Consider the following 26080-nt stretch of genomic DNA (forward strand, 5'->3'; position numbering starts at 1 on the left):
CAATATAGATGAGAAGAAGAATTTAAATAAGGGTGACTGAAAATACATGAGGATATTTTTTATAATTCAACGAATTAGTATCTCAGTGTAAATAACCATAATTTGTAAATAAAGTTGGAGTTTTTCTTTTTTATATAGTATATATAATATATATATATATATTATCTTACATATTTTAGGCAATTTTTAACTTAATATAATTTAAACAATATTTAATTTTAAATATCCTTTAAAAATTAGAAAACTTTAGAAACAAAATAAATGGGAGGGGAAATTCACAGAAACAACATTCTTTCAAAACCAGTAAGACAGTAATTACTGATACTTCACCCTAGACATTCTATTTATAATACTAAATAGAACCGTTTCAATGATAACGTGAGTTGGTCAAACTAAGATGATATAATAAATAACACCAAACAGAGTGCAGAAATCACGATTTATGAGAACGGAATCCGGAATTATACCAAGTTGCAAAATGAGTTTTAGAGGAAATCCAGCACCAGATGTGAGATAACGAAATACAGAAGAAATAAGCCAAGCATTCTTAGATAATACTGGCAGGTCTCAAATACGAAAAACGTACTAAACATGACTGGACACAATCCACAATATGTTTAACTGAAAGCAAAACAATTTTATCAAGGGACCTCCAAAAGACAAACAGGCGAGCACCATAATAAGTAAAGATCACGAGACTTTGCATGACCTTTGCCAGTGGATCATGGCTTAATCAGATGTGATGTAAGATTTAATACTCGTACTCGCGAGAAAGTGACCTGTCTGAACGCCGGTAATCCCTGTCTTGTGCCTCAGATGCAGCTCGATCATAACCATAGCCATCATCATCCATTTGGTCGTAGCGATCATGACCACGATCAGATTCCCTGTAGCGGTCGTAATCACCCTGGGCGTCTGGATTATCATATTGTCCCCGACCTTGGTTTCCATAGTAGTCATAGTGCCCATGGCCATGCTCGGTTTCTGGACGTCCATGACCATGCTCAGGCTGATCAGGCCACCCACGACTATCTTCTGCATCTCCACTAACATAATTCCTCTCTCTTTCACCCCGTTCATGTTTTGAGTCAGCACGTTCATAGTCATAGTCTCTATCATGAGAACGACCGCGGTCATTGTCATCCCCAATTTCATAATCCCTGTCTCTTTCCCTATCCCTCTCACGATGACGATCACGGTCACGTTCCCTATCGCGATCACGGTCCCTGTCACGGTCATGGTCACGGCCTCGATCTCGACCCCGATCTCGGTCCCGTGTTCTATCTCTCTCGCGGTCCCGATCACGATCTCGACCACGGTCTCTCTCACGGTCCCTCTCTCTGTTTCTGTCGCGATCTCTGTGGTGCCTATCATCTCTGTGGTCACGGTCCCTTGATCTATCATGAGACTGCTCGCGAGATCTTTCCCGTTCTCTTTCCCTATCTCTTCCCCTTTCACGGGATTTCTCCCTGTCCCTGAAACTTTTGGGTTAGTCACCATTGTTGGAAGTCAATAAACTTAAAAGAGGACATGTTAAGCTAAACCTTTCTAGTTTTACGCAAATGATAAGAATGGCAATGACTGATATCCCAAAACATATATCGCACTTTGTACAGCAGATTTTAAGTTTATCTGCAATTCCCAGAAGAACGGAAGACAGAGAACCTCCACCAACAATAGAAAGTTCATATATGTTTTAAGGTAATTTGTAAGAGTCAATTTGAGTAGCTGAAACACGATCAATAATTCACATAGCTGAGTAGAATTATTGCCGCAAGCAAATACCTGTCTCTTTCCACCCTTGGCTCCTCTGATCGAGATATTCCTCCAGGCTGCACTTGCTCTCTATAACATGACAAGGAAAAGAATCTTATGTTACATTTCAGTGTGTCAATGCACAGCAGCAACAAATCACAACAATATGTATAAAATGAAGGAAGATTTCAATCTCAGTAGCATAATCAACCACCAGAAGTTGTAGGGCAATTTTAATCTAGACAAAATACGATTACATGAAGACAAATTGATGCACAGTGAGAATTCCACTCAAGTTGACCTTCAAATCCACAAAAACAAAGGGCCCGACTTAAGACATTAATAAGGCTACAGTGACCACATACACTCGAAACAGCGGACTCATGGTTAGCATCACTAGATACAGCCCACTTCAGAATTTTCAAGATTTCGTCAGATGATTGAAAAGTTCAAAAAATATTTATTAACTTCTACGGACTTATTTCATGCGAGTAATGTGTGTTAAAAATTAGAGAATCACTAGATTTACCTCCCCGGAGGTCTCTGGTTAGCTTCTTCACCACCAACCCGAGTTGTTCCAAGTCCGCCACCAAGCCTGCGAGGACGCCAGTTTGGAACAGTTCTACCACGTTCAACATCCACAAGAACCCTCCTGTTATCGATCTTTTTCCCATCTGCTTGTTTATATGCGGCTGCATGACATATGCACACCAGTTATAGCTTAGTATGAAGTAGGAAACGACAAGGAGAAGAGCAGTGGAAGTGAGTAAACCTTTCATATCTCTTGTATGCACGTATTCAATAAAGGCATATCCTCTAGGCTTATTTGTCTCTTTATCAGTAATCAAGCGAACCTGAAACTCACAAGGATATGGTTAGCAGGCTATAATTACAGAACTGGAATCATCAGTACAACAAAAAGCATTTTTCTAGACATGACTTCATCACGTACTATTTTTTACTTCATAATAAAAGCCTAGGGCACGGCAGACAGGCACTATGCCTAATTAGCCGTGCTCACCTTTCAATCATAGGGCTTCCAGGCGAGACGCATCACCATCACTGCTAGAGTTGCCAAAAAACGGCGGCCAATTTACCAGTTGACTCGTACACTAACCTCCCCTTACCAGGGATTTTTTTTTAAAAAAAATAATAAAATGACTATAAATAATATTCAATACCGGGATATCTTCAGAATCGCTGAAGCATTTTTGACAGCCTTTAAATCCAAAAATAAGATTTTAGTAGCAGGAAGGCATTGTGTACTAGAAAGTAAAAGAAGGGAGAGAGAGAGATGCTAATACTCCCAATGATTTTACCCAGTGCAGTAAAAAATTGCCCTCCAGGTTGCTTCAAATAATAGCCAAAAGGCACAAATCATCATTGCTCTTCACAAATTAATGTTTTCACCTTTGCTTGCATGATGAGCCATCTTTTGACTTTGAATAATTCTTCAGGGAAATATATGGAAATAAAAGCGAGCACAGGAAGATTTCCCTCTCAAAAGGGTCAATACTTACACATTGAACTTTAGGAGTGGAGAGGTGCCCACAAACTAGGACACCATCCTAGTCCGAAGAAAATTCCAAACCCAAAGAGCGCAGAAGGGCACAGAAGGATTAGCAAACCAACCTATAATTTTATTAGTTTGGACCAAATTATACCTGGAGTCCGATCTGGATGATATCATCCATCAACATTTCAAGTGAAGAAATGAGGGTTATCCTAAACTTGTCAAAATGAGCCGCAAAGATGCATTATAATTTGATGTACCTCAACATATTGGGCAAAGAGAGGCCACCGGACATAAATAATCAAGATGATATGGCAAGATGGAAACTATGTAAGTTAGCTAGAAAGGTTACAACTATAATCTTCCGGGAAATCAGAGAGACGGTGATTATACTAGCAAAATGCCACATTTACCAATATGTAAGAGAATCTTTAAACAGATTAATCACCAAGGTAACCAGATCAACTAAACTTTATCTTTCGACTTTGTTATTGGTATCACTTTTCTTTATAGTTATAACATTTTATTTTGGGGGCCTGCGGAGTGAATAGCTGAGGAGAATCTCTTTCAGTTTGAAGCTTAATAACTTTTGCAATGGATTTTCCTCAAGGACTAAAGGACAGAATGCTACTACCACAAAATCTGCAAAAACTTCTTACCGAACCCAAAAACCAATAACCCAAGCTGCACACTTGGGTGTTCTGTATTACCTACCCGCTTGATAGGGCCATAAGCCTCAAACTCCCTTTTGATTCTGCTCTCAGTTGTCTCATAATTCTGAAAAGGAGAAAAATCAAATAAGTACATAAGCCAAGTACCATAAAACAGCTAGAGAGCTGATGGCAATAAAAGCAATTACTCACAAGCCTAGCCACAAACAACGTTTTGTATGGATCTCCAGAAATATTCGGGTCGTTATTTGGATCATCTGCAAAGCCAACCACATGATGAAATGAGCCAAGTAAATAAAAACAAAGAGAAAAATTCTCCAGACATAAAATTTTCATGTTTGCTCGGTGTAGGTAGAAGCATGCTTGGGGGAAAAACGCAATAGTTTCCATTCAGTGGGCACCAATGGAGTGTGATCAACACGTGTCATAAGATATTAAACACAAAGAAAGCTTTAGTCACATTTCTCAAGCTCCTCTGCTGCCTTTTTGGCTCCCTCCTCTAGCCGTATTTGGTGAATCCTAGCTCTTCTTTCAGCCTACATACACAGACGGTACAAAAGATACATGTATCACATGCCCATACAAAAGTGTTGAAGAAAGTTGAGGAGAAAATTTTTGCATAGGGAACACTATATAAACCAGTCACAGTAAAATGACAAAAACATGCATACTTGTAGTTTCTCTGAGGTAAAAGAGAATGATGGTAGGATCCAAACTCTCATCTCTTGAATCTCAGAAAACCCAGGGGGTTCAAAGAAATAGAAGAAAAGGTTTCTGCAACAGCAATCATTTGCTGTTTGAACTTCTCCACACAATAGTTCTAACCAAAAAAATAAACACTGCAAAATTATTACACCAAAAAGTGCTAATACAACCTTTTTTATGGGAACAGCACCCAGAACATGATTCTATCCCGAAAACATTGTTATACTATAATATATAATATATGGCTCAGTTAATAATCTCCAAAAGTCTTTACTGTTGCAAATCATCCCCAAAAACACATGAAGAACACAGCAGAACATACTTAAGATAAAGATCCAGGTGTTCAAAGGAACATGCTGTCTGGTGATGTAAGTGTAACCTCCCTTCTATTAATAAAAGGATAGTCATATAGGCCCATTCAGCACAAAAATGCATGCATTTGTCCAATTTTTCACCTCATCAAATCAAGATAAAGCTCGGAGAGACTAATAAATTTCTTTAAAACAAGAATGCATTTGGCACAGATAGATGACTTACCGGCGTCTCACCCTTCTGCACAGGAGGAGCATATTCAGGATCACCAGGCTCAGCAAAATTACTGACAAATTGTGCCATACCTGCGAATAAAACCACAGAAACGTGCTGTTAGCATAACCAATTTTTCACCTCATTTGAGAAACTTTAGCTTAGTTGTAGCAACCAAAGACCTGTATATGGCGGGCATTTCCTCTTCTCTGGAGGTGGTTTATACTCCAAAGGTGGGCGGGGCTCAAACAATTTCAGAAGGTTTGCGGTTAAACCAGTTGGATGACTCTGACCAATCTGCAGAATTAGTCAAAAGATGCATTAGCTGAACAAGGAATATTTGGGTTGCACAGCTCTCAAGTAAAACATAGATCAGATTGCCCACTTATTCCAAGGGAGGGTAACGTAAATTTGGAAGAATTGACCCAGTGAAATGCTGTCTTTTGCTCTTTCACTTTTAATTTTACGCACTATACACATCCTGAATTCATAACAAAAACTAAAACCATCTGGAGCAGTGTGCTGCACGAAATTAATCTTCTCAAGCTAAATCCCGTAACTTCTTTCCTCAAATAAAATTACAAAACCGTGAAAATAATATAACCGACATATATGAGAAGCAATACAATAAACAATTGCCTTAATACAGAACCCGCAAAAGTAAAAACATTATTCAGCGAAACTCAGGTGAGATCTACCACTAAAATTTAGCTCAAAACAAATCAAACAAAAAAAAAAACCCTAATAATCGCGATTCAAGAAGAAAGAACGAGATTCAGACACGAGAGATTACCAATTTCAGTTGCATGACATTGGCACGGTTCTGAGCCTTCGTACGGGCCTGAACGGCAGCGTTTTGGTTGCGCATCATGGGATCGCCGAAGTCCCCCATCTTTCTCTGAAAGTTCCAGTAGATACCCTAGGGTTTCGGAACAGGAATCGAGCAGTGGAATTCACTCGCCGTAGGGCATACGATAGGAGTTTCTTCAAAGAAATTCTGATTTCGATTGCTAAAGCGGCAGCGGAGTTGGTGACTTCGAGCGCTACGGAGAAAGGGTTTCCGCCCTGGATATATATACCTGAATCACTATGTGCCCTTTTTCCACATTAATTTCTATTCTCTTTAAATTAAGGCTAAATTACATTATCACCCCGCTCAACTTTTTATACAATTATATTTGCATCTTTGATATTATAATTATAATTATATCCTCTATTTAAAAATAAATTTTTTTACAAACGACTCATAAAAAATATTACAATAATACCCTTTAAAATGCGACTATAATTTTATAAAAAATAACGGCATTTATATAATTTAACCTAACTCTGAAAGTTTCAATGATAAATTTAAAATAATAACAATGATAATAATAACTAACGTACTCTTAAATTTTCAAAATATATAATTGAAAATACTTCTTTAATTTCTTTGTATAAAATTATGTATTTTTAATTATTTTGATATATTTATTGAATTAGAACAAGTGATAAGGAAACTAATTCAAAATTATTGCATTTTATAATAACAAATCATTTGAGTTTATTTGGATAGTTTCAAATTTAAATAATTTCAGATTCTTTAATTCTAATTCTGAATTATATTTTATCAAATATTAATATATTTCAATTTGAGTCATTTTAAATCATTTATCTAAATTCATTAAGCCAAATTTGAGAGTTTTATTATTGGGCAAAGAAAAATTATCCAATTTGTCTCATTATATATAAATATGTATACATAGAACCTTTGTAAATTAATAATTTCTTTAAAATAATATTCTTTCTTTTTGTGGGCCCAAGATCTAGATTAACAAATAATTATATAAAATTATAAATATAATTAGAACAACTTAATAAAATATGATTCTATTATTGTTTGCTTTTTCTTAAAATTTAAATCTAATAGTATTCATCTTTAATTTTTCTTATTGCATCCAAAAGCTCTAATGTTGCGTTTCTATACTGTTGTCGCTATGAGTGTTTCCTTTTAGTGTAATTGATTGCAAATGCATCGTATCATATTTAGTTTCATTTTCAATAGAATTTCCGACAACATCAGCTGCAAATTCTAAATTTTGGACCTCTAAAAGTATATTGTTCTCACTCGAATAAGATGTGAAGCCATTGTTGGTTGGTTTTGATGGATGGTTAATGTTATTTATACAGTGATTGATTTTCTTATCATACGTGAACTTGCATTAAGTTTTAACCAGTACTATATGTTATATATGCACGATGAATTTTGCCTTTTTTAGAGGGGTGTATTATATTTAATTTAGTCATTTTTTATGAATATCTGGTAGTAATATAGCCTAAATACTAATTTTTAGGAGACATAGATAGGACTAAAAAAAAATTAAACTACTCGATATTCAATTTGAGATTGGTTGGTAGAAGTTTGTTTGAGCTCAATTCGTTAATTTAACAAATCAAATTTGAACTTAATTTTTTGTTTGATAAAATTTTGAATTCAGCTTGAGCTCGTTTCAATTAACATAAATAATAATAAAATATATCTGAAAACATCAAATTACTCAAATTCTGTTTGCACTCAATTTCACTAAAACTTATTCGAACTCGATTTAATTACACTTCAAATTCAAACACAAATCTTGGAGCTCGATAATAATTTAAATAAATTTGAACAATAATACATTTGACCTCCATAGCCGTTTACTAATTCCAATAAGATGAAGATATTGAAGTTAGAAAATGATTGAATTATAAAAAATAAAAAAAATGAGGTTAGGAAATGATTGTAAGATGAAAAATTATCTTTTTCACATTGAAATTAAAATTCGAAAAGGTGAATTCAAGTTTGTCCGACTTGTCATGATTCTTAGATTAAATTTGATATTGCGTGTTCTATTTTGTTTTATATGTATATATTTATTTAGATAAAATTGTTGACGGAATTTTTATATACATTATGTGTATATATAAACTAAAATAAAAGATACAACAAGAATCACAATAGAAAATTCAATTCGATCAATTCCGTACATGCATTAGGATCATATTTTTTTTTATTATAAATAAGAAATGACATGTCTGCTCGATCAACGGCCGATCAGTGCGACTAGCATGAATGCCAGATGTGTACACCCAATCGGCTCGTTTTCTGACATTTGAAGTCCTGCACAAATTTGAATGTCAATTGAGTCTAGGGTGGACTAATTATTTCAATAGAAAATAATCTGAAATGTAATGATTTGAAAGAATGAACTTTGTAAGACAATAATTGAAATAACCAATATGAATTATATACAAGGCAAATTAATACTATACTTTTTTGAGATTTAGTATAATTAATATTTGAAAAAATGTAAAAAAAAAAAAAGGAATATTAGTTCATAAAAATATTTTAGAAAATTATAAAATTATAGTTTATAATCCAAAAGGGCATTTTGGTCAATTCACCATAAAAATAGGATGAAAACCTAACGAAATTAAATACGGATGTTAAAATCATAAGGACATTTGTAATTTTTCAAACAATGAGAGGATATTTGTAATTATGCCAAATTTAAGGAAGGATGGTTGTAATTTTACCCATTATATACATCAACAAACTTGAAATACAAGCATGTAAAATGAGCCAAAAATTCAAATTCAGGTAAACAAATTCGTGGCCATGGATAGAACAAAACCAAAAAAGAAAAATATAGAAAGAAATATTTGTACCTAAAAGCTCTCCATGGTTTGCAATTTTAAGTAGCATGCCAGCAAGAAGCATGCCAAATGAAAATTGTTGGACGTTTGCAACATCATTTTGGTCATGCTCAGCTCTACAGCTTTTTATTAGGGGTTGTTTCGCCGCTGGACGAGGATGGATTGAGCCCGTACTCGCTTGTCGCTCCATATTCACTGCTGTTGTATTCTTGGCTCGGCATGATCATCTGCCTAAACCTCATCATGTCTGCATTATACGCACCAGTGTCGTAAATTTCATGGGTTATGTTCGACTTAGTGACGTTAGAGGTAGAGCTAGCGAGCGCGTTTTGCCCTGCCTTGCCACCTTCGTTGAGGTCCTCTAATGACGAATCTCCTTCCAGTGCACGTACAATCTGGTATAAAAAATAATGTAAACTTTTCGTACAACGGTGGGGAGGAAACATCGTTTCTTATGGGTAAGACGGATTAATAACATAAATTTGTACGATTCACTATAATAAGAAATAATATTAGTAAAAAAATATTAATCAACAATTTCAAAATTAGTATGAATTTTGCTAATCGGTGATGGAGAAGACTTAGTAATAGTAGAAATATAGTTTTCGTAGTATTTTTTAATTATTGGTTTGTAATTATATATGTGTCACTAATTGTATAGTCAGGCTTGAGCGATGATGAGGTGGCAAATGGTGGTTCGATCTGTGAGGTGGGAGGTGAATCCGGAATTAGTAGGAAACAGGACCAATGGCTGGCAAAGTGGGGAGGAAAATGAAAGAAGAAACATAAATACAATTTTATTCAAGGGCAAATTAGTAAATCTAATATAAGTGTTTAACATTGTAACATATTTCCCAAGCACTCAAAGTTTATTTTAGTTTTTTACTTTTTGTTTCAAAAAAATAGTTTTACGCTATTTGGAATGCTAACTTTTACTTTTCAAATTGTTAAAAAAAATACTTTTGAGCCAAAATTTAGAAACACATTGGGAGTGCTTTTAGTTGCTTCAAACTGATTTGACTTTTTCTTTAAATAAATTCAATTTTAGTTTGGATAACTTTATCTATATTATAATAATTTTAGTTCATATATACCATTTTCAAAGTCAGAAGTTGAAAAATATTTTTCTAACACCACCTAAATCCCCATCCTTGTCCCTGACGGACTGGTTGAAGTTTCGAAATACAATAGGTCTAATAGACCCAATCCGCTGATGTCCTAATATTTTTTCCTCTACCAGTGTCATGGAATGAAATGTTACAGATATGAGAGTCAATATAAGGACATGATAGTTATTGTTATTCTTCAAATTCTAGCATTGATTTTGATAATTTAATGTTCGGTGAACGGGGATGTAAATATAGTGATTCATCATATTACGACAAGGAAATACACGTACCTGACTCATGCGCGGACGTCTTCTTGCCGAATGGCGAATGCTTGCAGAAGCACAAGCAACCATTCGAGCCATCTCTTGGGGAACATAATTATCCTCAAGGCGTGGATCAACCAGTTTACTGTAATTCCCATCTTCCATTGCTTTAGTTATGACTGGCCTTGCCTGCGTTCATTACAAAATGAAGGAAGACAGTTATGCCAAACATGCCACAAATAGTGGATTATAACATCAATTTTTAACTCATTTCTGCTAAATATAAGTGAGAAATTTTCAGAATGTACGAACTAAGACAAACCCAATCCACTAAGCTATCTTCCATGGTTCTGTTTGTAGGATCCACCGGCCGGCGACCAGTGATAAGTTCTAGGAGCATGACTCCGAACGAGAAAACATCAGATTTTTCCGTTAGCTTCCCGCTGGCCGCGTACTCGGGAGCAAGATACCTGTTATTCAGACAGATTGTATACTACTATGAGCAAACGTACGTCAAGAAAACATCTTCTGATTTGTCACATTTCCTTAAACTGTAGACTGGACCGAACATTCTCTTATGAGCAAATTGTCCACCAGAAAAAATCTTTTAGTTTGTTACTTTCCTTAAATTGTAGACGAACTACATCATGAAAATAGTAAGATGGATTCTGACCTGTTATACGCAAAATGCTCATAAAATAGTATATTTTTATTTATCGCTTTCTCTAAACTATATACAGACCAAATAATAAATGCAATGCGTTTGTCATGATATGATCAGCTTGAGCCTGTCTCTATCTAATACTTAACCAAGAAGATTACTCAGTTCAACTCAAGAAACAACAAAAAGCTTGCAGCATGACCGTCTTCCAAATATGTCTTACGTACCCAAAAGTTCCCATGATACGTGTAGAGACGTGAGTGTAATTATCAGTAGTGAGTTTAGCCAATCCAAAATCAGCCACCTGGATAACGCAAGAAAATCACGTTGTTATTACATTAATTACATAACTAAACGACTAATGATAATCCTTTTTTTTTTTTTTTTTTTCTGGGCTTTGGTAGTAAATACATTACCATGGCTTCAAAGTTGAAGTCGAGGAGAATGTTTGCTGCTTTGATATCACGATGGATAATCCGAGGGTGGCCTGTAATCACATAGTAGAAATACATAAGCATATGATATACTGTGAAAGGAGAATTTAATTGAACTGTAATTCTTACAATCTTCATGTAAGTAAGCCAGTCCCTTGGCTGATCCCAAGGCAATACGAAGCCTAGATCCCCAGTCCATTACCGGCCGCCCTTTTCCTGCAACCACGGACATTTTTGTAGTAAGAATGTTGTAAGATTAATGATATATACAAGATACAAGACTAATAAGTATATATCTATATATGTATATATTGTGTTATTTCATAAAGATCGAGAATATAATTTAGGAATAATTAACGGATGTTTGCAATAGTTAATTGTGCTTATCAGCTTTTTGTCGAGGCTAAACTGAAAGAGTCTTTTTTTTTTTCCCTTAAATTATTATTTTTAACTATTTATTTTAAGTTGGATACGCTCAAAGTTAAAAACTTATTCCACCTTTGTAGTTTACAAGTAAAATTATATATATCTAGTTTTTTGTATTTTTTATTTTTATTTTCTGACACTTTTAATTTCCAGTACAACTAAATTTACAACTTATTTTCACTGTAAAATAGAAGAAAAAGAATTCTAAATTGAATCGAATTTAGCCAGATTTAAACCAATTATATGACAAGTGACAAGTGTAATACATTTGTCTTGTGATTTATGTACGAAAAAAGTAATCAATCACATGACAAGTATATCATACTTATTGATGTGATTAATTTGATTAGACAAAATCTGCTTTGAGTAATAATTTTTTAAATGAAAACTATTGCAAACACAGTTATTGAGACCTCAACTTACGTTCTATAACTATGCAAACTTACCATGAAGGTGGAATTCCAACGTCTGATTGGGAACAAACTCATAGACAAGCATTCTCTGCGTGCCGGCAATGCAGTACCCGACGAGGGATACAAGGTGTCGATGATGCACACGGCTGATGATTTCAACCTCCGCCTGGAACTCTCGCTCTCCCTGCCCACTACCGGTCTTGAGGCTCTTAATCGCCACCTCTTTTCCACTAGCTAAAATACCTTTATGGACTAACCCGAACCCGCCCTGTCCCAACAAATTATGTTGAGAAAATCCGCTCGTGGCAGCTGCAAGCTCCTCGAAGGTGAACTCGCTCTTGGCCCCATAACCACCCATTGGCGATGGAGTTTGCATATGCATATGATTGGGGCTGAATTCGTTGTTGTTATGGGCCATATGTGGTGGAAGTGGTGCGCCCCAGCCACCACCGGGGGTTGACCCCGCCATAAGGGCAGGTGACTGCCCGACCTTAACGACGTGGTCCATCGGCTGGTTTTGTTGGTATTGGTTACCGCCTGAAAATTCATAGTAGTTCCAATATTAATGTCAATATATATATAGAAACTTAATTAATTGCAAACTTTCTTTGCTTGCTAAAAGAGAAATTTATTAATTTTAGTCTTGTACAAATTTATTAATTTCGAGTATTGAGAACAAAATGGTCTGAAACGTGCATCAAATTAAGCCCGTTATATACATATTACAATTTTTCAGCTATTTTTGTCCTTAACATGCGAAAATTTTAAACTTACAGGACAAAATTATTAAAATAAAATCATACTAAACTAAAATTACCCTTTATATACTTAACTTAAGGGACCAAAATTGTAACCTTTTCCTTTCCAAAATTACCCTTGAAGACTACACATAGTTTAATATCTCTACTTTTGTCAAGAATCAAGCGAAATTATACTTTTAATCTCGTAATATGTATATATATATCTAGCTTTATAGGATCTTTAAAATGGTTTTAAAATTAAAAAAATTCGTCATATTTAGTCCCACAAAATTGCATGAAATTGAGGACGAAATATGTCCAACTTTCTCAATTTTGAAACCATTTAAAAAAATTTATAAAATAAAGGAACAAATATGTCGAGTTTTCAATTTTAAAACTAATTTAAAAATATCGTAAGGCGAATAATCTATTAACCCTCCTGTTCTCCGTGACTAAAAATGTAATTTAGTATCAAGAATCATGTAATAAATGTGGATAGTATCATATATAGTATGATTATTTCAAAAAAACATGAAACTACATAGTTAGAAATTAATTTAAGGTATTGGTTTGCATACCTTTATGTGGGAGTCCATGGTTGTAATACTGTTCTTTCTTCTTCTTCTTCTTCTTCGTACATAATAAGCAAATAATGAGAAGAGCAAAAATCAATACTCCTCCACCAATAATCCCAGCAACGATAGATATATTCGCACTTGAATTCGATGACCGCGGTGAAGCATTATTGACCGGCGACGAGGAACCCGACGACTTGTTACCTGACACCGTAACTGGAGAAAAAGGCGACACAAGATCAGGGGACCTGGGTTTCCCGGCCTCACCTGGTGGGACAGGAAAACCAACGGCCGCGGATGGGGGCGGAGAAAAGACATGAGCATTTGGAGAGCCAGGAGCCGAGGGGGAGGGAATGGCTCCCGGTGGTGGCGGAGGCGAGGCGGTTGAAGATGCCGCAGAATCAGTTGGAGAGGAATGTTCAGGTGTTGCGGAATCTGGTGGTGGGGGTGAGGGAGAGTCTTGGACTGGCGCTGTTTCGGCCGGTGGAGGGGGAGAATCAGCGGGTGGACTGGGAGGCGGGGAGGCTGGAGGGGTAGACTCCGGTGGCGGGGGAGACGAGGGCGGGGGAGAATCTGCAGGCGGCGGTGGCTGAGAATCGGCAGGCGGGGGGGGAGAAGAATCGGCAGGAGATAGGGTGGAGGAGGAATCATCAGCGGGTGAAGACTCAATTGTTTTATGATCAGTTGATGGAGCAGTCTCAGGGGATGAAGCCATTTTCACCCGCAAAACCGCTCTTCAAAACAATCAAAAATACCTGAACAAGATTCATGCACACGTAAAAATGAAGAGCAACAAAAACAGGAAGGGGGATGAATTAGGGGAGAGGAATACCTGAAAGGAGAAGATTGAAGAAGGGTCCTCCTCAAAGGTGAGAGAGAGTGAGAGAGATGTTGTAGCATTGTGTATTGTGCGATATTACAAAGGAGGACCCCATGCGTATGCCTATGCGTTTGCTCTTTGCCTTTTGCCCTTTGCCTTTCCCCTCCTACAAAGAAGGGACTTTCCCTTCCCCCTTTTCTATATAAGTCTTATATGCTTTACACACCTCTAATTCAGGCACAGAGTTTGTTTCGACTTCTTATCTCTTCTCAGCCCTTCAATTGGGGTAATTACACCCTATTTTAATTACCCTTTTTTTTTTGTTTTTTTTGGGTTTAATGTAGACAAAGAAGAGAGGATTTACATAAAATAAAAAAACAAAGTGCATGTATTATGATTGAGAAAATTATAATTAGCTCCTATTCCCCAACTGGTTTAATTTAATTGTATTTTTAGTCCTGTAATTATAGATATTTGGTATTTTAGTATTGTAATTTGTTTTGATTGTAAAATACTCCTTCACTTTTTTAATTTTCGTGTTTTAGAACAAAATTGGCCGAAAATTGTGACATCACAATTTCCATCAACTTTGAAATTCTGATTAATTTTATTCTCAAGTTGCGAAAATTTGAAACATACCAAACTAAATTGCGAACCTAATAAATTACAGGTTCAAAAATATTAAAAAATCATAATTACAGAATAAAAAATATATTTAAACCTTTCAGTGTTTGTCTGATTTCCATACAATTCCATGCTTCTTTGAACATGCATGATATGGCTAACGAGATAGAGCATGGAATTGAATTTTTATATCAAATCATATTATATATTCCATTTAATTTAATATTAGTATATGAATAATATGCTTAGCTCAAATGTTGGTCTGACCCATTTGGAAGCCCAAGCCGCCCAGAGATATGGTACGGGGGCCCTAAGCCACACAGGGTCCAAGAAGAATAGCCCCACCATGGTTCAGATCCTGCGTATGGGCTTTTAGGGAATGGGCCAGAATCCACGATTGTCAGCACAAAGCACTCCATGCTGACGTGGCAACTGAGTTGGCCATCCTTTTCTGTAGCAGGAGATAATTCGCTTCGAGAGTGAGCGGGCGCGCACATAAACAGTGACAAGGATTAGATGAAACTCACTCCCAAACAACCTCCTGAAATCTCGAGCCATATCCTTTAGGGAGTTTATCCTTTCAAAAATTTCTCTCACAACTAGGATTCCTTAAAATCTCTGCCAACAATTTTAAATTTTGAGAAGGCTTATTCATGGCAATCGCGGACCCGAGTCCCCCAGGATCTTGCTCATTCGCTAGGAGCTACGATTATAAAAGTTAGCCTTCCTCTTCAGTTGAGGGTAATGTTCTCTTAACATAAGCAGATTCCAAGTCCAAATACTTCTTTAACGACCCCTTCTTGCTCACATCAAATATAATATATGTCACGTATAAAAATGAAAAAATTACGTCATTATATTCTGTTTAAAAAAAAGTGCGTGTATAGTAAATAAATAGAATATACAATGGGATTTGAATCAAAAAATTAAACCCTGATAGAAATTGCAATGCAGTAACCAAGTATATGATTGATAGTTGTACATAAACTACAGAACAAGCATCTAATATAGCATGAATTTAGTGTTTGCTTACCGTGCAATTGATTTGATAATGGACTGAATTCGAACTACAACTTTTTATCAAATTATTTTTAGAATGTTTTAAAACTTTGAATTTCAAAATTAATTTGAACGTAGTTTTCTCGTCATATCCGTTTAACCGTGTCCGAAGTCGTTCTTGCGGGCTTATTATTTTCTGTATTTTCCATGATTCTGAGTAGAAGACATATCCTCAGACATGGTTGCCGCTCCAGATTCCCGCCTGGGATTATCCTTCCCATACATGCAATTCTTAGGTTTGAGACTTTATATAGAGCAGGATTTCAGTGCTTGAACAATCACATCCAGAATTATGAAACTGTATGTATGCCCCAAAAGATTTTTTTAGCACAACATCCTATTTACACTAAAATTGGAGATTACTTCAAATGAGATGCTGCAAACCACACAACTACTTAGTTTTCAGCAGTCCTACAATACAAAATCACGGACTCAGCTGCTCCCATTTGCTAAGCACACTAACTGAACTTCTCATTTAGATTTTGTTGCATGGGGCCTTTATCTACCGCCGTTGATGCTGCCTTTGGTGGTTGAATAAACTGACCTGGCGGAGAAAGTGTTGACGTCACTGGGGGCCGAAATGGCCAAGGCACAACACCTGCGGCTAAAGCAGGGGGTGAAGGGAACTGAATGGGTCTCAGAGAGCTAGAAGCGGCTTTTGTGTCTGTATCCATTCCTTTCTCCTCCCTAGTCTTGGACAGTAAATCAATTTCCATATTTTGGGTTGAGATTTGATTTGTCTCAGGTGGCCTCTGATTAGCAGAAGTATTAACTGGAACCTGAGGCTTCCAGAAAGATGTTCCAAGTAATGCTGCACTAAAAGCCCGGTGGAAACTATCTTTGCTTTCAGCGTTGTCTTTGCCTTTGGTCTGATGAGATGCGCCTAATATTTCACTTGGTTTAGAATGTCTGCTTTCAGTGTGTTTTTCCCTGTCCAGGGGAGAACCTTCAATTAGATCGCCTCTGGATGATGAAGAGCGTCCTGAAGAAATAGTAGCCGTAGGAAATGCTTTCTCAGGAGGAACAACCGGATTATAATTTGATGGAAGCAGATCATCCCAATTCTCCAGTAGCTCCTTGTAAACTTTACGCAGAGTGACTTCCGTTAGGCCTGTCACCTTGCAGATTTCAGCTTGTGTCTTACGTTTATCTTCCAATTGACAGGCCAAATAAATGGCAGCTGCAGAGATGCTTATGGGATTCCTGCGGGTACAGAAGCACTTGTTGATCACGACCTCACCAATATGTGTTGCCAGCTCCTGAAAACATTTAAAGCACCCCTCAGAAGAAGGTTGATGGAGTTTAGGTTCACAGATGAATAATAAAACAGGATTCTTATTTCAAAGCATGATTCTAGCGACTTGATTAATTCTGTCTAATGATGAGATAAAATACATTATGTATACCATCCAAAACAATGACCATCATGCAGAGTGGTATCTCTAAATACTCGTCGTTCGTGCATATTTAGGGAGAATAAATTGTGAATTGAAACTGAAGAAGTGACGGTCAGAAATTCCAAGATTCTTCTTATGAAACAAGCTAGGAGCAGTCTTCATGACAGTATATCTGCCCTAGGGCAAGAAGAGGGAATAGTTTGAAAGACTGATCAGAATTTCACAAAAGTGAGTCTTCAACAGGCATAAATGACAACATCATAACATGACTTAGCAACTACCTGGGCAGATTTATTAAGTTGGAGAAGCGTACAAAATCTGGGCATGTGGACTGAGATTGAATTGCTGTTAATGGGTTGACTTAGTTGCAAAGCTTCGCCAAGTATCTTGATGTATTTTCCTATCTCCTTTTGTGGTAAATTGGCAGCACTAGATATTTCCTGATATTCAATAGAAGACACCAAGTTAAAACCAATAGAGATGTCAGAAAATATAATAGAGGCTTACTTAAGTAATATTACATTCATCGAAGATACTCTAGCTTGTTTTACCATCTTGGCCACAGCAGATTTGATCATCACAGACAAACTGAAGTTGGAACCAAGGGGAAATTACTGTTCCACAATAAAAGCACCTTTTCACATATGAAACTTCTATGACTTCAGGGTATATCAATACTATTTAACTTTCAAGGAAATAATACTTCACAAAATAAGCCAGAAATATAAAGATTGGTTGCTGGGTGACAAGCCAAAAGCCAGAGACTTAAGAAAAACCCGTCCCTCCATCACAATGCTGCTACCATTTTTCCAAAATGCAACCATCACTTTTGCTGTGAAACAATCTAAACTGAGAGAACACTTGAACAATTTCGAAGCTTCCTGACTCACCATCCACCACAACACAAAAGACCAAAAAGAAGAAAGAGAAAAATGAAAGAAGAATGAAAGAGATACTACTCCAGTACTCAGACTCACTCACAAAATACTCCACTGATGCTGCCAATACCATCATCAACACCATGTGAGTTAAATAAGCAAACTCCCCAAGCTGATTAGTGCCAACAGGGTCAGATTTGGTGGAGGAAAGGAGATGACCAACAATGAAGAATCAAAATACCCAAGTTGTCTTTCAGTCTGGATCTGCTTCACATTCGTGTTAGGGTGGTAATCATCAGTGCCATTTACCTCAAGCAACGGCCAAAATTCCAGGGTGGCAATATTGGATAGTAGTTGGAAGTTAAAAAAAAAAAAAAAGATCCGTATTCTGTTTAACGATAAAACTGCACAAATGAATAGATTCGGAACCCAAATAAAAAGACCAAATAGGTCAAACGACAGCTGTATTGGTGGGACATTTATTAAAAACTAGTATATCCAAATTCAGGAAAAAAAAATGTCAAAGAATAAGGCCCAAGAAGGAAAACAGAAATCTTTCGCAGAACACATTAATAGACAGCAATCCTGTGCAACTCTTTATACCAGTACATGTTCAAAACTGCCAGAAAATACTTCGCGACTAGAAATAATATTTTAGTTTTGTTGTGGTTAAATATTTTTCTAAGAGGGGCTAGTACTGCAGAAAATCTGAGAAGCGATTACATCACTCAGAAGGGCAGAGCTGCCACGGACACAAAACACAGCTAGAAGAAAACATAATAGTTAACAACTTATCCTTCTAAATATACCTTTTATATTGTAGTTCTAGTGCTTTAAACAAGTTTGATTAGGGGTCCGTGCAGTTGCATAAGAACCACACCTTGTGGTTGGCATTGTATGTACCTTAACCTACAAAGTACTTTGATGCATCATTCACAGAATATAATAGTTGGATCCACAAAGCACTTGGGCTATGGCATGGAGCTGAATAAGCTGAAAACAAAAAACTGTTGCAAATTTCTTCTTTGATTTTTATTATCTTCATCTCAAGTTACAAAAAAAACCAACTCAATTGAAACAACAATCAAGTTGGCTCCTACAACGTTGACTTTATCACAACATTCGTTTGATCAATTAGAAGAGAATTACACATGTGCAGATGTGCTTTTAATGCTTGATTGTGCTCATTGGGCAGAAAATCCCAATCAAACAGTAAATGTCCGTAGCATCAGACCGTTCTGTCATCCCACTGTCTTTTAAACCTCCGAACTAAAAGATGGTCCAGGAGCAAGAAGTTCAAAGGGGCTAAATTTAAGGTCTCAAAGCTAATACCAAAGATACTACTATCAAATTTCACAAGACAACAAATCCTTTATTTAATACAGTAGTTTAATATCGCTAACTGCAGACTGAATCAACTCCTGCATAATGTGGGCGGTAAATTTTAACCTAAAAAGCGCCATAAATCTTAACTGCAACTTCCTACCGCATAAGCATTAGACCATAGCATACAACATTCAGGTAAAATTTCCCAATTCAAGAGGAATCAACTTTTCACTTACTTCCAAAACCCTGATTCCTAATACGAGTTTTTGAGTCACCAAAGAGCTCAAGGTAGCCACAATTTCCACACAATCTAAAAACAAATTTCAGCAAAATCCTACAGATAAACTACTTGTTCGCATAAAAATACCTGCAAAGTTCTGGGTTCTTGAGCTTCTCTAATAGCCTGCACCAAAGCAGCAGTAGCCAGCGCCTCGACGCTGCGATTCCTCAAACACGTGGCAGAAGAGCAATCCCTGAAAAGCTGAAAAGCGTGGTCCGAAATATCATAATCCAGCCCAAGAATCGAAGCCACGTCAATTATCTGCAGGTAAGCCCTCAAATTATCCACCACCACCGACGGCCCCGAAGCACTGGAATTGTTCCCCTGCGACGTCGTTTCAAGCACCCGCTCCAGCTCCGCCAAGTGCCCCGCGAACGACAGTGAAGAGTGTGCGAAAACCGGGTACGGTTCGAGCGACCACGTGGAGAAGGCGGTGATGAACCCGGTAGGCTCGAATGGGTCTTCTTCGTCGTTTTGAGAGACGACTGGGGCAGAGGGGAGGTCGGAGGTAACAAGACAGAGAGGGTTGTCCTGCGCACGAAGGTGGAAGAGGTGGTGGGGCTGAGTCTGCCGCTCCTCCACCACGCGGCCGCAAGAGGCGCACTCGGTTATGCTCCGGCCGGCGGCGGTGGTGGCGCAGCGGCCCTGCCCGGAGGAGCAGTAGGGGCAGCGCATTTCGGTGGGGATGGGCAAGAGCGGGTTGACCCTGAGGTAATTTAATGATTTTGTGCGTTTCAAAATTGGGCTTTTCTTTCTTTCCGAATTACTCATTTTTCTTCTTTTTTCAATTCCTATTAATTAATTAATATTGTTATTGTTGTTGGAATACATAAATTTATCAAAGTAATTATGCACATACTTTAACCCTATAATCTATATTTCGAAGCCAATTGCTGAAGATTTTTATTCAATACTTTAATTTAAATTCTATGGAAAAAGAATTTAAAATCTATCAATTTAATATAAATTTACAATCCTTAAATTTTTTACATAATTTTTTGCTTGTATTATTATATATTGAACTTTTTTTAAAAATAAATTATCGAGATAATTTTAAAATATCTTTATCGTACACATATTTATACACTATGCAATATGCAAATCTATATTGTAATTGATCTACAATCTATAGTTCCTTAAGTAATGATACGACATATTTTAATTATGCATACATGTAATTAAATAAAAAATTATAAATTATTACACACCACTTTTTATAAAACAATATGCATTATGTATTTACATGAATTTTTTACCATAAATAATTCATTTGGTGAAATATATATATATGCATGTATTGAACTTGCAAATAATTTTTGTATTACATAAATATGTATTTTAATAAATTTGAGTAAAATTTAAATCACAAAAAAAAAAATGGGAAAGATTTTTTAATAAAACACACATGAGGGAATAAAATAAGAAATGTAGGAGGTAAGTATGAAGGATATTTTTGTCTGATTAATACCAAATTATTTTATTAGGCAATTTTTTGTTACCTTTTTAGCTTAAGTGAGGATAAATGCGATTACATGCATAGTTCAGTGATGCAAAATATACTCAACTATCCTTTTAACTATAAATTGTTTTCTTAAACTTCGTATCTAGGGTTTTGAAATTGTTTACTTCTTTGTATTTGGATTCATTGTGCTAAAATATTTTGGCTCATTTATTATGTTAAATTTGAATTGTACGTACCGATTTTTGGCTGACTCGAACTGTTGGGGTAGGGAATAAGTTATCAAATCCAAGTAGTGTTTAGTATTTAGGTTGGAAATTATTTTTGGGCTCGGATGCTTGAATGTAAACATTTGATTAGTCTAACTCGCTTCAGCCTAATAAACGAGAACTTAATAAATTGGCATGAAAATGTGAATGAATATCATAAAATTAATACTTTTGTATAATTTTATATAAGTTAGAAATATTAAATTTTATTTTTATGTTAATGATACCTAACTCAGTTCTTTATGTTTAAATTCTATTACTGTATGAGTGTTAGCATATTTTAATAATAGTTATTTATCTATTTGAATAATAAATTAAGAGAGAAATCAGAATAAGAAAAAAAAAAAATCTTAAAAGGCCATATGAATATTGGGCTCCACAAGAACCTCTTCGGCCAGTAAGGCCCATTAACAAGGCACAAGTAAGCATCTGGGTCCGTGGGGCCCATCAAATTGTATTGGCCCACAAAGTACAGAATCCGCGTCCCACAAAGTACAGAATCCGTATTGAAAATTTAGTACTCCAAAATGGTATATTGAATTTTTGTTAAAAATATTAAAGGTAAATAAAAATAATAATTCCACTTTTATTTATTTTTATAATTTTTAATTAGTAAAACAACAAAAATAATATAAATAATATGTGTGTAAAGATTAAATTTAAAAATAAATAAAATTAATATTTATCGTATTCATTACAGATCGGTAAACCGAAACTAAAAATCAAAATCGAATCAAATACAAAACTTTGAAAAAAAACTAAAAAACAATTTCGAATAGAATTTTTTATTTGATTGATTAATTATCCCGTAAGTTCCTTCAAAAAGTACTTTCACTGAGAATTTTCCTGCATTCTCGATGGAGTTAACAAATAGCACGTAGTTTTTCCTCCAAAACTTAACAGCAAAATATTTTTTTATTATTTTGGCTCAATCATTAAATCTTATATTAGTTTTATAGGATAAAATTAAATGACATATAAAAGCTTCTTTGGTCATCCCCACACACAAATATAAATGACTATAATTAAATGTTGAAATAAAAAATGGAGTATAGTTGATCAAGACTTTTCCTACTTTGGAAAAAGACCCTAAATTTTGGGTACATGACCTAATCAAATGAAAACTAATTGATCAGTCTTTTTTCGCGTTAGGAAAAACGTTTTTTTTAAATAAATAAAGAATTTTAAAACTTTAAGACATATCTTATATAATTAAACGGATATTATTATAAAATTTACCATTTATGTGTTGAAAAAGACAATTGAGATGACATTTAAATTTCCTTTAGAAAAACAGAAAAGAAAAGATGACATATGAATTTGAAAAGGAATAATAATTGCTTATTTATAGCCCCAACCAAAGCATGCATCTGCCAACATGTAACTTTTAATTTTTTAACTTTTCACTAAGATTTTGATTAATTGATTAGAATATATTATTGTAATAATTTTTTATAGATATTAATATCCGATTGGAATGATTGTAATCAATTTATTCTGTTTTCTTCCAAACATGCATGTTGTGATGTACCTATCGTATTTGTTAATGAAGCGGATGCATTAGGAGCTTATAAGTTTTTGCATTACATTTCAGTACCTAACTACAAACTCTGAATTCCAATCTCCATTCTTGTTGTGACAGAAGGGATTGATTCGTTTTAGATGATCAAACACAACAAAGGCGACATACAATCAACTCTTCACAAGTTCTAAGTGCTTCTTCTCGTTCTTGTTATCGCCATCTTTACTGAAAACTTCCTCCATCTCCTCCAGGCTCCGCCCCTTTGTCTCCGGCAAGCAGAAGTAGACGAAAAACCAGGCCACCACTGACACACTGGCGAACAAGTAGAAGGCCCCACCAATGGTTATGGCCGACGACAGAGACAAAAATGTCATTGAAACCGTGGCATTCATCACCCTGTTCACCCCCACGCTGATGCTGACCCCCGCCGCCCTCAGCTTCGTCGGGAATATCTCGGAACTGTAAACCCAGCAAACAGGGCAAAGCCCGATGTTGAAGAACATTATGAACCCGTAGACGAAGATCAAACTAAGCACCAGCGCCCACAACAGCTTCTCGTCGGCGCGCTCCACCACCGTCAGGCAGGTGGCTAGCCCCGTCAACGTCACAATCATGCCAGCAATGCTGAAAAGCAGCAGTTTTCGACGGCCTATTTTGTCGATTATGAAGGTCGAAATCATTATAAATGTCAGCTTTGTCAGGCCGACTCCGACTGTAGCCATCAGCAGCTTCCTCCTCTCCATGACGCCGGCCTTTCTGAAGATTCTCGGGCCGTATAGAATCACAGCCTCAGGTCCAGTCGCATGTTCGAAGAAATGAATCCCGACACCGGCAATTAACATACGGCGGACGATAGGGGTTGGCCTGATGAGCGGTTCTCCCCACACTCCGGCTTCACCTTCGGTTCTTGATTTCGGGATTTTGACAACGTCAGCGGTGCAGTTTTCATCTATTCCGGCGGCCCTTTTGATGTCTTTCAACCGCTGTTCAGCTTCTTCACAGTCATCACATACTTTATACAGTATTTTCTTGGCTTCCCCGACTTTTCCTTGCATTATGAGCCACCGCGGAGACTCGGGCATCTTGAGAATCACAATGGCCAAGAGAAGAGATGGGACCGCCGCAATTCCGAGCATCATTCTCCACCCAAGTTCCAGGCTCAATTTCGCAAACAGGTTGTTGGAAATGTAGCCCAGCAATACGCCCACGCTGATGCCGATTTCCGGTAAAGATGACAGGAAACCACGGGTGTTGGCTGATGATATCTCGGCAGCGTATACCGGCGCTATCATCAAAGCAAAGCCAACACCGACACCCGCCGTGCACCTTCCGGCTATAAGAACTCCATAATTCGGGGCATACCCCATGAGAATTGAACCCAACATGAAGAATACAGAGGCCATGACTATCGTATATCTTCTGCCGATGTAATCAGAGGTCCTTCCGGCGCACAAGGACCCCACGAATGCGCACAGGTTTAGGATCCCGGCGAGGACTTCGACTTGTCCTTCCTTGATCGTGAACTCTTCTTTAATAAAAATCATGGCACCACTCATCACACTAGTATCTGCAAGTTAACAATAACAAGACTACTTAGTTAAACATGTCGGCATGAGTGGACGAACCTTTTTATATTGCCAAATCAAACATGTCATTCTTGTTGTCTTGTCAAGATTTCACATATCAATTAATCCACAGATCTCGGATGGGCTGTATCCTTATATTACAAACGAAATACGTTACCATCATTAACAACAATGTTAATTTTTGTCGTTAACACGACCAAACCATAATATATGAACATGTAGAGGGCGGAAGAGAGACAACTCGCCATAGCCAAATATGATAGATATCATAGAGCCCACTACAGCACAAGCACAGGCGTACTTGTTAAGCTTTCTCCGGCTAATCTCGACCGTCTTCATCGTCATTATCACAAACAACTGGTTTTCTCGCAACCCTTGAAGCACAAAACTCGCGACGATTGCAAACTATATATAAGAAAAAGACATAGTTTTAGGTTGACCAAGAAAGTAAACGGTTCAATGCATAGGCCCCAGGAAATCCCCACTACACTCACTGTGGCTTAACCACTATAATTGCATGCGAATACGATGCATTTTATGTGGGAAAAAAATCTCCGACTAAGTAACAAAAAGACACAATTGAATGCAGTCGTAGAAGATACTTTAAAATTATTTGGATAGGAAAAGGTTGTTGAGACACATCAGAAGTCTAAACAAAATACGAGTCAACTTCTTGACATATTTTAAGTATAGTATTTAAGTAGGAAAATTCTTATCCAAATCTTATTCAATTATTATTTTTTAATTATATCAATCATATAACAAGTGTAATACACTTATACTATGAACGTTCAAAACTACTAAAACTCAATTTAAATTAAAATTTTCTTATCAAAGTCCAACCAAGAAGACTGCTACATTTAAAAAAGTAAAATTGGGTAATTTTAGTTCTGTAAGTACGAGAGTGATAATTTTAGTCCTATATGATTCATTTTGATAATTTTGTTTTATAATCCAAAAAATTTCTAATATTAAAAATAAAAATAATCGGGATTTTTCAAAAAATTGTCGGAAAAGTGCCTACATGCACGCAACCTACCTAATATTTGGTGTACATTTTCGGCCATTTTATTCTCAATGTGACAAATCTTTAAATTTATAAGATAAAATTGTAAAATAGATTAACACAAGACTAAAATTATCATACCCATACTTACAGAATTAAAATTATAATTTTTCCATAATTTACTTGCGGATAATTTTCACAGGGATAATCTGTGATGTACATATGGGAACAACTGAATGGATAGAGTTGAGAAGAAAATTACAAAAATATGTAAAATTTTCCATATATGTATATATATTGACTGTTGAGGATTCCATCTCCTTTGGGGAAACTCAAAATTCTATCTGAATTCCACGATTTTGTCAAAATGATTCAGATTGTTGAGAAGA

At 36.3% G+C, this 26080-nt stretch overlaps 4 protein-coding genes across 5 annotated transcripts; all 4 read right to left on the reverse strand.

Moving 5' to 3' along the window:
* Nucleotides 1–439: 439 nt before the first annotated feature.
* On the reverse strand, nt 440–6248 carry U1-70K (U1 small nuclear ribonucleoprotein-70K). Its single transcript, XM_011101298.3, has 10 exons — nt 5963–6248; nt 5352–5466; nt 5182–5261; nt 4400–4475; nt 4132–4196; nt 3983–4045; nt 2528–2609; nt 2285–2447; nt 1786–1845; nt 440–1475 (listed from the first exon to the last, which is right to left on the reverse strand). The coding sequence occupies exons 1-10, from the start codon at nt 6059–6061 to the stop codon at nt 752–754; spliced, it is 1527 nt and encodes a 508-aa protein (XP_011099600.2). The 5' UTR covers nt 6062–6248; the 3' UTR covers nt 440–751.
* A 1921-nt stretch (nt 6249–8169) lies between these two features.
* On the reverse strand, nt 8170–14453 carry LOC105178357 (proline-rich receptor-like protein kinase PERK15). Its single transcript, XM_011101823.3, has 10 exons — nt 14298–14453; nt 13469–14220; nt 12184–12687; nt 11441–11527; nt 11294–11364; nt 11105–11181; nt 10539–10686; nt 10244–10405; nt 8857–9239; nt 8170–8308 (listed from the first exon to the last, which is right to left on the reverse strand). Exons 2-9 carry the CDS (start codon nt 14178–14180, stop codon nt 8961–8963), a joined length of 2040 nt encoding a protein of 679 aa, XP_011100125.3. The 5' UTR covers nt 14181–14220; nt 14298–14453; the 3' UTR covers nt 8170–8308; nt 8857–8960.
* Nucleotides 14454–16251: 1798 nt separating this feature from the next.
* Nucleotides 16252–20578, reverse strand: PBRP (plant-specific TFIIB-related protein). Its single transcript, XM_088885396.1, has 3 exons — nt 19937–20578; nt 17647–17805; nt 16252–17227 (listed from the first exon to the last, which is right to left on the reverse strand). The coding sequence occupies exons 1-3, from the start codon at nt 20522–20524 to the stop codon at nt 16427–16429; spliced, it is 1548 nt and encodes a 515-aa protein (XP_088741522.1). The 5' UTR covers nt 20525–20578; the 3' UTR covers nt 16252–16426.
* Nucleotides 20579–23116: 2538 nt separating this feature from the next.
* Nucleotides 23117–25166, reverse strand: LOC148786993 (putative polyol transporter 6). Of its 2 annotated transcripts, none has more exons than XM_088884514.1 (2): nt 24931–25166; nt 23117–24666 (listed from the first exon to the last, which is right to left on the reverse strand). In XM_088884514.1, exons 1-2 carry the CDS (start codon nt 25028–25030, stop codon nt 23270–23272), a joined length of 1497 nt encoding a protein of 498 aa, XP_088740640.1. In that variant the 5' UTR covers nt 25031–25166; the 3' UTR covers nt 23117–23269. The 2 variants fall into 2 exon arrangements, with proteins under 2 accessions (XP_088740640.1, XP_088740641.1); XM_088884515.1 differs by having other exon boundaries at nt 24987–25159.
* Between the last annotated feature and the right edge of the window lie 914 nt (nt 25167–26080).

Source organism: Sesamum indicum, linkage group LG9, assembly GCF_026168435.1.
Source record: "Sesamum indicum cultivar Baizhima isolate 11 linkage group LG9, ASM2616843v1, whole genome shotgun sequence".
Lineage (NCBI taxonomy): Eukaryota > Viridiplantae > Streptophyta > Magnoliopsida > Lamiales > Pedaliaceae > Sesamum > Sesamum indicum.

Coding starts and splice junctions, on each gene's coding strand:
- U1-70K (XM_011101298.3), bottom strand. CDS start 6,061: ATGGGGGACTTCGGCGATCCCATGATGCGCAACCAAAACGCTGCCGTT. Junction 5,467..5,962: donor ATGTCATGCAACTGAAATTG/GTAATCTCTCGT, acceptor CTAATTCTGCAG/ATTGGTCAGAGTCATCCAAC. Junction 4,046..4,131: donor CGTTGTTTGTGGCTAGGCTT/GTGAGTAATTGC, acceptor TCTCCTTTTCAG/AATTATGAGACAACTGAGAG.
- LOC105178357 (XM_011101823.3), bottom strand. CDS start 14,180: ATGGCTTCATCCCCTGAGACTGCTCCATCAACTGATCATAAAACAATT. Junction 12,688..13,468: donor CCATGGACTCCCACATAAAG/GTATGCAAACCA, acceptor ATGAATTTTCAG/GCGGTAACCAATACCAACAA. Junction 10,406..10,538: donor AAGATAGCTTAGTGGATTGG/GTTTGTCTTAGT, acceptor TAATGAACGCAG/GCAAGGCCAGTCATAACTAA.
- PBRP (XM_088885396.1), bottom strand. CDS start 20,524: ATGCGCTGCCCCTACTGCTCCTCCGGGCAGGGCCGCTGCGCCACCACC. Junction 17,806..19,936: donor AAGAACCCAGAACTTTGCAG/GTATTTTTATGC, acceptor ATTGAATATCAG/GAAATATCTAGTGCTGCCAA. Junction 17,228..17,646: donor AACTTAATAAATCTGCCCAG/GTAGTTGCTAAG, acceptor AAATGTTTTCAG/GAGCTGGCAACACATATTGG.
- LOC148786993 (XM_088884514.1), bottom strand. CDS start 25,030: ATGACGATGAAGACGGTCGAGATTAGCCGGAGAAAGCTTAACAAGTAC. Junction 24,667..24,930: donor ATCTATCATATTTGGCTATG/GCGAGTTGTCTC, acceptor GTTAACTTGCAG/ATACTAGTGTGATGAGTGGT.